Genomic DNA, 12,774 nt, shown 5'->3' with positions numbered 1-12,774 from the left:
TTAAAAATCCTCAACAACAAAACTATGTGCGGAATTTATAATATTTACATTTTACCATAATTAATAATTATTGTATCAATTAATACGCCAGGGATATCGCTTATTTTTTTAATTTTTAGTTATAATAATGTCCTAATGAATTTGAATTTACATGAGCCTGTCAATTACCTACGTGGTCGCAGCCATGATTTATTCTGGATCGAAACCGTTTCCGCATGTCAAGCCTATTAGGTACCATTAGCGAGGGGTGCAAGACTAGTGAATGCGCTCCCTAAAGACATATCGGTAACGTGCTATGTATTTTGTTTTCAAAATTTATTTTTTCTGTACTTATAAAAATGTACTTACTGAAATATTTTTTTTTAAATGTATTATTATTATTATTTTATATATTCTCTTATTCTCTCTTGTGTGGGTAATATTTGTTATAATGTAAATCTCATGTTGTGCACGTAGTGAATATATATTTGTTATGTCCACAATGTTTTGTTTTCTTAAATAAATAAATAAATAAATTACAGTAATACTTATTACTATTTTAATAATACGATTTTGTGTATTATGTATCAAAAGATTATGCTCGTTATGCATTATGTATTATTATTATGTTGTTTATTTAACTGACCACTAACGACAACAATCGCAAGCCATTTATATGAATTAAAAAGAAAAACAAAAGTGTCGCATAGATGGCGCCTGTCCTTGACATTGGCCATAAACAATAAACATTTCCGGTTGCCTGGGAAGCGCAATTTGGCGGGTCGCATCGAAGAAAGTAAATATTAACATGGTGTCAAGGTTAGCGGCTGCTGCTTCAGATGGTGGCGTGCCCGCAGCCGATTTCCACATGGCGATGACATCAGCGCAGTGAGTATAGCGCGGACACTACGCAAATCGGCGGAAAGCTTTAGGGACGGCGAAAATCGACCTGCGATTAATTTTATTATGGTCACATTATACGAACCGACGTGATTCCAACGCAATTGTCTAGTCCAGGGTTTCCCAAACTTTTTCTGCAATGGAACACTTCGCAAACCCGGAAATTTTAACGGAATACTTAAGTTTATTTTGCAGGTTATTTATTAGCGCAGCTAACCGTTCTGCCAATTTTGGCAACTGTCGTTAAACTGACAAGACTTGTCAGCCGGTCAGTTAAAAACAATATACCCCTTCTTTTTCATGCGCACGGTGTGAGAAACTATGGTCCTCCGTCTCCGGTACCTAGATCATGGCCTCCACATCCCGAAGCGAGCCCCCAGGCTAGGATCTTTGGCGGGCCCCCTACTTATCGCTAAGGTTAAAGGCAATGTGACGATCTACAGTTGCATATTTCAAATAGTGTTCGAGGTAAAATTAAGGGTATTTTTAGCGATTTTTTTGTATTTTTAATATACCCACTTTTATGTTGATATGCACAATTATGGACATATACAACAATAATCAAAAAATGTAAGTATGGCAAAACCACATATTGTTAAATGTTAGTACCCATACTTATAGTGAAGACATTTTTTTACTATTAGTATAATATGTTTGTGATGTGTGTTAATCTCACATGGCTGGTCGATCTCTCACGCCGGGCCACGTAAGCCCAGGCCCCCAGGCTAGAGGCCTGTCAGCCTCCCCCTTGTGGGAGCCATGACCTATCTAGATACTTAACGTCATAAGCATCGGTGGAGATTGATCATCACTCGCCTTTTAATAAAAAGTAGATTCTTTAATTATTTTAGTTGTACTTATTTTACTTCTACTTAGTAGAAGATCTTTAAATGTGTTACAGTGTATAAAACGTTTCCAAATGGCCGCAGAACACCTATTCAGGTTCGGCGGAACATAGTTAAGGAAACCCTGGTCTAGTCTAGTCCAGTGTTTGACGGTTTGACCGGAATTGTCCCGGTTTCACACATTGGATCGGGGCGTTTTGACATTCTGTCCCGGCTGTTCCGCGTATGAATGATTGTCAATAGGTAATAAATTGTCATGATTGACCGTAGTAGCGTATATTATGTGATGAGACAGCGGGGAAGAGTGCGCAAAAAGTTCATTCCAGCGAAAAGTACGGACTGGTACAATAAATAAATAAAGTTTCAGGATTCTAATAATTCTATATTATTTACTCATAGTGATATTATTGATGTTCTGATTTAAAGTATATTAGTTCCAAAAGTCGCGAAATGACCAATACTGTTCCAAAGTCCGTCTTTTGTTTTTTTTTTAAATTCATTTATTGCTTTAAGTATTTGGAGTACATAATATTATGAATTTTGATTTTAATTAAGTAGGTTCTATATTGTTTTATACAATGAAGTCTTTAATAAATAACTATTTCAGTGATAAAAGACAGTCAAAATCGTTTTTCGCAGTTTTCTCAAAAAGAGCAAAATGCAATAAGGCGGATTTTGGAACTGGACGCTTTATATAATATGGCATATTATATTATGTGGCAACCGAGAGAAGTGGAAGGAGCTTGAAGAGGCCTTCATCCAGCAGTGGATAGATTCAGGCTGAAGATGTCGATGATGATGATGAAAGAATTGAGATGTAATAATTTAGTGACTTAAGTTCATTGAAATGAATATAAGGGTGTTTAATTATAAGCCGAAAAGAGTCGTACATGACAGACTATTTGCTAATTATATTTTATTCTAAAGAAATTTTCCATAGGCAGTGACGTCCCGTAGGGGTAGGCAGATTAAGCGTCGCTTGGGGACGGCAAATCAAGGATTAATCATTTGGAATATATAGAAATAGCTACCTAAAACTTAGTAATAACGGAAATATCTTTCCATTAAAAAATTCAGCTCACAGGTTGGAAACAAAATGTATCTATGAATTACTATAAAAGTTTTAACAGGACTATATTTTTTGTCGGGTTCGCGATGTCTAGTATACTTCCATTGTTCTTGGACGCCACGTCCAGCAATGACACGTGCCAATTTGCGAATTATATTTGAATTGTTGATAGGTACATAGTTATCTAATTCAAAATTGATCGAAATATGTGTGTTTACCTGTCACTCGCGACTTTTGGAAGTTGTCAGGTGTATTTTTAAATGTATCTGAAACCGTGGACTCAAAAATATCGAGGATATACTGACAGAAAGCATTAAGTCATTAAAACAAGTTCTGAGATAATCAAAGGACTTTAATTTTTTTCAAAGCGTTCTCCCACGTACATTTTTTTATGATTTAAAAACATTTTTTGTACATTATAAAGACTAACCTTTATGGCAAACACAATGTACGACAATATGTTACAAGTCCTGTATTTTGTATACGCAGAACGCATTAGGTCATTATCATGCTTTCTATCAGAATAAAAAAATAACAATATGATTTAATGATGTTTCTATTTTCTCACCATTATATCCTATGCCTTTGTGCGTTTTACCAGGACGTAGAGCGTAAAATTGTATACATTTTGGCATTTAAAACAGAAAAACAGCAAAAACTGAGTTAATGCGTTCTGTCAGTATAACCTCGATATTGTCTATTGAAGCAGAGATGGTATTTAAATTAGATTTAGTGGTATATATCCATACAACACATTTTTTTTGCTATTGGTGTAATGAAAGGATGATCAAAAATACTGTATACAAATATGTGGCGGCATTTTGCCACTGCCTAGGGGCGCCATTTTGTCTAGGAACGTCACTGTCTATAGGTATGAAGTTTTCCGCAAGTCGATAAAACCCAGAAGCGAATTAGCATTAATTTCGCCTAATCGCACACATACATATAACACGGCAATTGGAGTTAATTGATTATGTTTCCAAAATTAATAATAGAACCACCCGAGGCCGTTATCTGGTGCCGAAATATAAATTACACCGGTCGGCAGAATTGACAGAACGCAGGCATATCCTCCGTTTATCTTAAGGCCGAGGTCGGACGCAGCAAAATAAATACTAAATTTATTTTATTACTCATCCGAAAAAAACCATGATCAATTATTTTTTTTATTAATAATAAAGAATATAATCCTCGCAAGGTCAACACTGCCAATATTTTATTTCCGCGCGTAAATGAACGGTTTTGACATCTGGTTTTTTGTCTATGATGTTTTTTTTATTGCAAATCAAAATGGGAACTATGATTATTTTGTCACTTTCTATTCTCTAAGTATAATATTAATTATAGGGAAATCTCAGCCAGATAAAACTTAAGAAGGTATAATAATTTTATTAGTTGCTCTGGTTACATACTTATGTACAGTTATTTATGTATTAGTGCGAGTGTTCATCTAAATAATAATTATGAAACATCTTTAAACTAATGCAGTGTGAGCTCTGAGAAATAAAATATCAGAGCACGGTTTCGAATAACGAAATCTGCAATACGAAATGGCTTGCGGCTAATTTAATCACTGGCCTTAGAAACCCTTTTCAACGGCGTCACTTTCATACGTATATCGTATATAACTCTATGTATTTACAAGGAAGAAAGATTTATTGAAAATCTTTAATAATTAATATTATTTTTTAACAACAAAACGTCATCATGAATTAGACCATTAAATCGCAAATAACAGTAAGTTAGTAGGTATACATAGGTATACAACGCTGCCAACGCAGGGAATGTATTTTATTAATATTTTTTGACCATGTCCGAACTAAGAAGATCATAAATATGGGCATCCACAGAGTATAGGTTTGTATTAATAGATTGGTTTTTACGTGAAATAGATGTTAGCCATTTGCCCAACCTATTAGGTCCATACTCTGACTCAAACACAAATTGAAAAATAATATGTGTATTACCCAGACTCGGGATTCGAACCTGGGACCCTCGACGTTATAGGCCGACGCTTAAGCCGCTCGGCCATCGTGGGAAAATGTTCCTGAATCGCTATTGACGCCAGGCATGATTTATACTTTATATAATGGCCTTGGGCTTAAACTTATTATGTCCCAAAAAACGTAACTGATCATAACGTATTTTAAATAAATGGTGCTAAAATTTGTTAGGATTTATTTTTTAATTCTATGGTGAATTCGACCCTATATAAAATATAATAATATATGATAGTAGGTTAAATCTTTTTCCTAAGCAGTAACCAGTGCTCGATTTGTAGATGATTTAACCCCGGATTACTGACTTCTTTAAATCGATGTTTATTTCGTGTTATATTATTTATTTTTTGGCAGATTTCAATTCATACTGGCAAAATTAAATAATATTATATAGGTATGTGATTATTATGTAAAAACGTGTTTTTGATTAGGATAAAGCATGTGTAGCCAACCTTTTCAGCAGCCGGGCCAGATTCTAAAAACGAGACTTCCTACCGGGCTGCACAACCGATTTTTTTATTATACAAAACAAAAATATATATTATATATTAATAAAAAAAACAAAATTGAGAATCCAACATATTTATTAGATTAGACGTTTTTTTTTAAAATAATACAACATAATATAAAAATAATAAATTTTAGTGAGAAGTTTGATTTTGTGTGGCAGAACTAAGTGCATCAATATCGATATCGAGTGAGGTTGTTCCTACACGCAAACAGTTTTCCAATTGCACATCAGTGATTCATGTTCTCACGCGGCATTTGATATGCTTCATCCGACTAAAAAGCTGTTCACACGTGTAGGTGTTTCCAAAAATAGCGAATTCATCAGTAGAGCATGTTTGTAAAATGCAGGATATTTTTCTCCTTGTCCAAATAGGTTTTGTAAAACTCTTCCAAAACAACCTGATGGAATTTCTCCTTCAACTGTTCATCGCAACATATTTCACAATGTTTCATTTGTAAATTTCCCGGTAATAAATTCACGTCTACGGAGAATGGCGTTGCAAATGCAGCAAAAAGCACATGGTGATTTTTAAAATCTTGAGCCAATATCGAATCTCAATTTGTGAAATTAGCACATCTAGCGGCAGCATTTGATAATATTTTTATTTTCTCACTGCTCCACGGGCCACAAGTTGACACCCAGTGGGCCGCGGGTTGGCCACCCATGGGATAAAGCGTTATCTTTAGTCGAAATCAAAATCTGATCAGAATAATTACGTTAAATAATATCATTAATATATAATGTAACTGGAAATACAAGAATTAGGTAATACCTACATACTAACTAAAACAGGAATTTGTTAATTTCGCAATTCCGATGCAAATCTTCTTTCGCGTTACCGAATTTAAACGAAATAATGAATTGGAGCGGAACATAACAGAAATGGCAAGTTATCTAAAATAATAATAATATCAATTTATTTGTCAAGTTGTGCATAATGTCAAAATGGCACATAGCGAAGAAAGAATGGGAGAACTGGACGCCAGGACAATTGGGCTCCGCACTTTCGAATGCAATAAATAGACGTTCGTTACGATTTTATACAGTTAATTAGTCTCTATCTCCTACTTAGTAGTTTTAATTAATTTTGGTCTTAACATCATGTTTTTTTTATTGCGGATTGAGAATTATCATGCCTGAGGATTTATATAAAAGTAAAAGAACTCTCTTCTCGTTGGAACTTAAATATAATATGTTTAAGTTCATATTATGAACAATTAAATCATTATTTACGTGTGCATATTTTAATTCTCACCAAGTATTAAATATAAATTTTATTAGGACCTCGTCTATTTATTTTAGAATTTCATTCGATTGTGTGGCGCCCAATTGTCTCGGCGCCGAATCGTCCTAGACCCAGAGAAGAAGGAATGCATGCATGTAAAAGAAAGAAAGAACTTGTGTATTATACGCTATAAGATAAGGTACAACTTCTATGAAAGTATGGTAAGCATAAGAAAATTCTTGAAATCGAATATAATATGGTAAATTTTGTTGAATCAGTAAGGCCGCTTTACCATAGATTAATCTTTGATAAAACGTAATATCGTGCTATTTACCTTTTATTATGTAAGACATATTTTATAAAATATAGACTATTACACTGTAAAAGATTTTATAAATTATCATTCATAAAATATATCTGCAAAAGATCATTGGGAGTGCGCACACAAAAAAAATGGTTTGGAGGATGGTCCATTTTGAAAAAGTATCAATATTTTTTATTGATTTTTAAGGCAGCGGGAGGGGATGTAGTAAGAAAATCTAGCCACTAAGACTGACTTTACTGACACAGTTACTCCACCTACTACTTAAAGCTTCTTGTCGCTTCAACCGCACTTTTACAGGTACCTGCATTCCCCATACTCAGATACTCATAAATTTTAGTCTAGCGATAACCACCTGGTCTGCATGTAAAACTAAGAGTGTTCACCTACGAGATATTGCGAGCCGTCGCATCCTTAAGTGGTTATCGAATGTGTGGGGTTTAACGGTCATGATTATTAAGAGTTTTAGTGTCCGATTGTGTCGTCAGCGCTGTCTTGTCTTTTAGAAATGCCGAATTGTAATATTAAAGCAAACTTTGGATGTCTCAGATAGTTACACTGATTTATGAGTGGCACGGGTCTTCCAGTGGCCACAGACCTTGCGTGTTGTAAAATACCAAGAGGAATGAGTCCAATCCATTGAGAAGACTGTTCGATGACAAATCATCTGGGAAACCATTCTTAATCAAGAGATCCTGATGAAAAAGAAGAAGTAATATTCCATTTATCCACTAGGCTTCTCTTTTTTTGAGGATAGTCAAGAGACTGTTTGGATTGTAGATCATCGGACATAAAGCAACGGAGATAGGATGATGCAACCTAATGAAAAGTTAATATTATACTGACTTGTGCCCTAGCTCATGAGTGATGGTATGTGCAAGGGTGATGCCATTGTCCTCGTTGACAGAACAGCTTCTGTCTGGTAAGCACATCCCAGCAACGTGCGCCACTCCCAGGGTGCTAAAAATAAGTAAAAAAATCATATTACAACTTTTGATAGGTACATAATTGATATAATATTTTATAGCACCAGAAAATAACTGTATTATTACAATTCTGATTACACCAATAACTGTGTTCGATGTTCGTTTGGTATATTTATATATTCCACTTGCGTGCGGTGAGTTTAGGTGGACGTTGAGTTATATATATATATATATTTTGAAATACTAGAAAAAAATCACAATGTTGAAAAAGAATACAACACCCGACGGGACTTGAACCTGTATTTGCAGGATTCAAGGTTCAAGTCTTGTCGGGTGTCGTATTTTTTCTACACACTGATTTTTTCTAGTGTATATATGCATGAGATGTTTTCAAATTATGTATGCTCAATATTATTATGTATTTCAATGATACAATATAATATGTTAAGTTCAAATAGGATGTGTGAGAAGATATTATCTTCTCACACAACCTATTTGGACTTCGACGATATACGATGCAGACGAATGTTTTGCGTACTTATGTTCATTTAATTTCGACGAAAACTGGACATACACTATCTTTCCACTAAGCCATAATATATCAGAGGTTGACACTGAAAAGTTTATTTATAGCACGTTACAATACAGGTAGTGAGTACTCGTAAAGCATAAAGTTTTATTCAAATTTTAACTTGATTTATTATAGGTATCAACAACTATAACTTGAGGTGCGGCAGTTTTTTCTACTTAGCTTGTTCGGCGTACTTTTATGATGTTTCTTTTTGCTCTCTTAGTTGGTAGGTCCTCTGTTTTTTTGCATAAATATTTTAACATTGTTACATATTTCTTTATTTCCTTGCCTCCTGTAACATATAGCGAATATCTAGAATATATAATATCTACGATTCATCATGCGACAATCCAAACCATTCAAGAATACAAATGTCTCACGTACACTCTACGCCTAGCGTAGCATTCTTGAATATGGGTCGATTATCTGGTGTCATTATGAGGTTTCCTATAAGCTTATTTTAGAACGCGTCCAGAAGAAATTTCTTCGATTTATTTATTTTAAGACATATACCTATTTTCCTTTTGATAATTCGTCAAATGATTATTTTCCGACTGCCTTTCTACAAGGCAGGCTTACTTTTCACTCTCTTGAATCTCGTAGGTCTCTTCTGCTCCTGAAACACTTTTGCCTGTTATCGCGAGGGATGGTTTCCAATCCTGATGTCCTAATGAATTTTAATTTACATGCGCCTGTCAATTACCTACGTGATCGCAGCCATGCTTTCATTAGCGAGGGGTGCAAGACTAGTCAATGCGCTCCCCAAAGACGTATACATTTTCGGTGACGTGCTATGTATTTTGTATCCGAAATTTTATTTTTCTGTATAAAATTGTACTTAAGTATGTTTTTATTTTTATTTATTATTATTAGTATTTTATATATTCTCTTCTTCTCTCTTGTGAGGGTAATATTTTGTTACAGATACTTAATGTAAATCTCATGTTGTCCACGTCTTGAATTTAGATTTGTAATGTCCAAAATGTTTTGTTTTCTTAAAAAAAATTTGAAGTTCAGTAAGTAGGTATGTGTAATTTTTTTTTTTTGAATTTGAGAATTATTTTATCAGTTTTTCTCGACTTGCTGCTGTCTGATACAGGTGCACAATTTTATTGCAGTGTTGAATAAAATTAGCTGCTGGCTTTTAAAGGGCGTCCCGCAAAGATGTGCGAAGACAGGAGAGTATGCAAGTCGTCTAAGCACTCCATTGATCGTGGCACGAGTCAAGAGACACTCCTATTCAACTTTGCAGATAGTTTGGCACTGGCCTGATCTAAAACTGCACGTAAAACTGCAGTCTGCGAACTTTTATTTGGCAGGTTGAGTGCATTGCTGAGAGTCATTTTAACAGGTGGCAATACCACGGGTTTCAGCCGATTGGATGAGTAGAATTCTTAAATGGTAAGCAACATCACGGTGATATAATATAAACTATCATATAATCATAGAATAATATTATCTATTGATAAATTGTCACACATGGATAAAAAATAAATATAATATTAATTAACTATTTCTTTTATTCAATGAATAATTCACAAAATTTAAAGAATGTACCATTATAATTATTGAACATATGTATGTCTATTCTGAATTTCTAATACTGGACTTCGAAAATATAGCCAATAGAAAAAAATCTTTTTTGAAAAAAGTAAGACACCTGGCAGGAATCGAACCCGCGTCTCTTGGGTATCGCGCCCTGTGCATTACCACTATGCTACGACTGCCATGCTTAATTGTTACACATTTTAACTATTGGCCTTTTTAATACCTGCTCATAAGCGGTCTCCAAATTGAGTTACGGTAGACGATCGGTTTTTGTATTCTAAAATTAAAATATTTATTACTTTAATTATTAACCGACGGATTTTCTGTTGTAACTTACTTGAACTTGCTAATGTAATTAAAGTAATAAACACTTTAATAAGCAACTACTTTCATGAAAGCTGAATGTGTTCTAGCATATTGTAACAAAAATATAAATATTCGTCATTTAATAATATTATTTTTAGAGATTTTGTCCTAAAATAACAATAAAAGTTTGTCAGTCGAAAATCCTCATCAATGTGTCTAGCAGGCAATTCGGATTAATTGAAAGATTTACTATACTTACATCCAAAACATGAATCGAATAAAGTCAACGACTTTCCTTTATTTAAAAATTTACTGATTTTGAAAGTCAAGAAAGAAAGTCAGTATGAAAAGAATGTTTATGGTTAATATAATATGTCAACAGATCATTTGAAAGAATTTCTTATAGTAGTAGTTGAGTAAAACTTATTATCATGTATAAATTTGTACGTTTCTTTAACTTTCTAAGTTCTATTGTCTGTCACAATAAATCAGAGTTTATCTTGACAGTCCCTCACGTGATTCGTCCGAAGCCAGACAGCAGTTTGTTACTACTGTTGAATAAGAACTTCTTACCCCTCCTGTTAAGTTAATCGCACTTCCGTTTTCAAATGGGAACGCCCATAAATTTATCATCTTATTCTACGCTTCCGTGGTGTACAGATCTATAAATTTACGTAATGTGATGCTTTTTATAATAAAAATATGTCTAAAACGATTAGGAATGATATTAAAATTATTATTAGTAAATTTTTTGTTTATTGAGAAGAAGAAAAGGAGTCGTACCTACCTAAAAAGAGAGCCGATACATTATTTAAACACGCGTTGCCGCCTTGACAGGTACGTCATTGATAGGCTTATATATGCGACTACAGCGACTTCCGGTTATTGACAAAATCTTGTTGTCGGACAGTATAATAATAATATATTAAAAAATGCGAAAAATGTTTTCATTATACAAATTTGGATTCCTGACGATTTTTGTAAAGCTTTTAGTTGTTCCCCACGCTATATAGTGCAGGATCCCATAGACTTGTCGTATACATAATATGCGGAACGCATTCTGACAATTGGAAAAGGTTTTAGGGGTCACCAAGATATATAATGTCGATGTTGCCAGGCGATATTAGTGGTCAATTTTTTTTTATTGAGGTTTTAATTTTTTTTCTTATAACCCACCAAAAATTGTTCTGAGTTCTTCAATAAAACCATGACCGAATCAGTAATTGATTGAAAATGCAATAATTGTACCATGCCATCGGCATGGTCGTAGAACGGTTCGTCCCATTTGAAAAAATAAAAATAGCGGGTACTGCAATGTGTTCAAAATTATCGATTCTTAGGATCCTCCTTGGCTTAAATTATATTTTTTAGTAGCATTTGTGTATAGAATCACCCAGATTGCTTTCTTTACCATGTTATATGCATATGACATTGTTTTAGTATTATGGTTAAAACAGAAATAGTGTAGGTTGCACATATAGGTTGGTGAATAAATGAAATAACGATAACGACTAACCACACTAAGTAGACACTTAATAAAAAAAAGAAACAAGTCAAGTGTTCAAACTGCTTTAAGTATAATGATCACAGTTTTTCCAACACTACTTACACATTTGCACAATGATATGCACGTCAAAGCCGATTTCTTATAGCTACATGATAGTGTACGGCAGTTAGAATTTATTACAAATAGTGGATCAGATGAGCTTTTCCATAAATTAACTTGTGCTGAAGCCTAACAGTGTAAATACAATGAATCATATGTGCATATCACTCTTGACAAATTTAAACTAAATCCAATATTTTGGGAAATAAATTTATATCGAAGTTCATCCGCTGTTGTTTTTTGTTTACATAATAAGTAAGTGCAAACTTTTTCCAGGTCTTGAAACTGCTGTGGTCTCCAACAAACCATTTCCTAAAGCTGAAAGTGCATCCTGAACAAAACTCTTTGACGAGATGGTTAAAGCTTGTTTTTTTGTACCTATGCAACTAGTGGTGTAGTAGCCGGTTAAAGAATGTAATACTGGCAAAATATTACAAATATTTTCACCAAGAGATTCAGCTGCCAAATGGCATCCTAAAACACGGGATTTCTTTTGAGATCCCTCAAACCATAATCCACGGCAACCAATCGTTGCAAGTTTATTCCAGAAATAAATGCCTAAGATTAAAACATCTGTATCGGGAGTGTGTTAATCTCCAAATTTTGCATTTTTTACAGCATGAAATATATAACAGAACATTATAGAATCTAATGATTTTGATTTTAAATCAATGGCGTCATTAAAAATTGATCACTACAATTTAAACCATTGTGTGGGGTCGTCAAATCCACCACAAATCTACAGCTCACTTTCTTCGTTGATTTTTGCAAATGTGGGAGCATTTTCGCAAATAAATTTAACAAGCTGTAATTTATTTTGAGGGCTCACAAAATAATCTTTGCAATTAATCCACAACATCTAAGGGAAAATCTTCAAGGATCTTTCTTTATCTTTAACGCTGTTTAAGGGCTTCAACACAAGTTTATTTATGGAAAAGCTCATCTGATACACTATTGAGCCTACTG

At 33.9% G+C, this 12,774-nt stretch overlaps 1 protein-coding gene across 1 annotated transcript in view; it reads right to left on the bottom strand.

Moving 5' to 3' along the window:
- The window catches only part of AdamTS-B (ADAM metallopeptidase with thrombospondin type 1 motif B), a 409,878-nt gene that overhangs the window by 28,760 nt on the left and 368,344 nt on the right, over positions 1-12,774 (bottom strand). The window contains exon 8 of the mRNA XM_085946122.1: positions 7,698-7,811. Within this exon, the coding sequence (XP_085802248.1) occupies positions 7,698-7,811 (114 nt within the window). The remainder of the gene's footprint in view (positions 1-7,697; positions 7,812-12,774) is intronic.

This window comes from Rhyacophila brunnea, unplaced genomic scaffold (genome assembly GCF_057557595.1).
Source record: "Rhyacophila brunnea isolate RB1 unplaced genomic scaffold, BYU_Rbru_1.0 scaffold_19, whole genome shotgun sequence".
In the NCBI taxonomy this organism is placed as follows: domain Eukaryota; kingdom Metazoa; phylum Arthropoda; class Insecta; order Trichoptera; family Rhyacophilidae; genus Rhyacophila; species Rhyacophila brunnea.
Note: the sequence above shows the minus strand (reverse complement) of the source record. Positions and strands in the feature narration are given on the sequence as shown.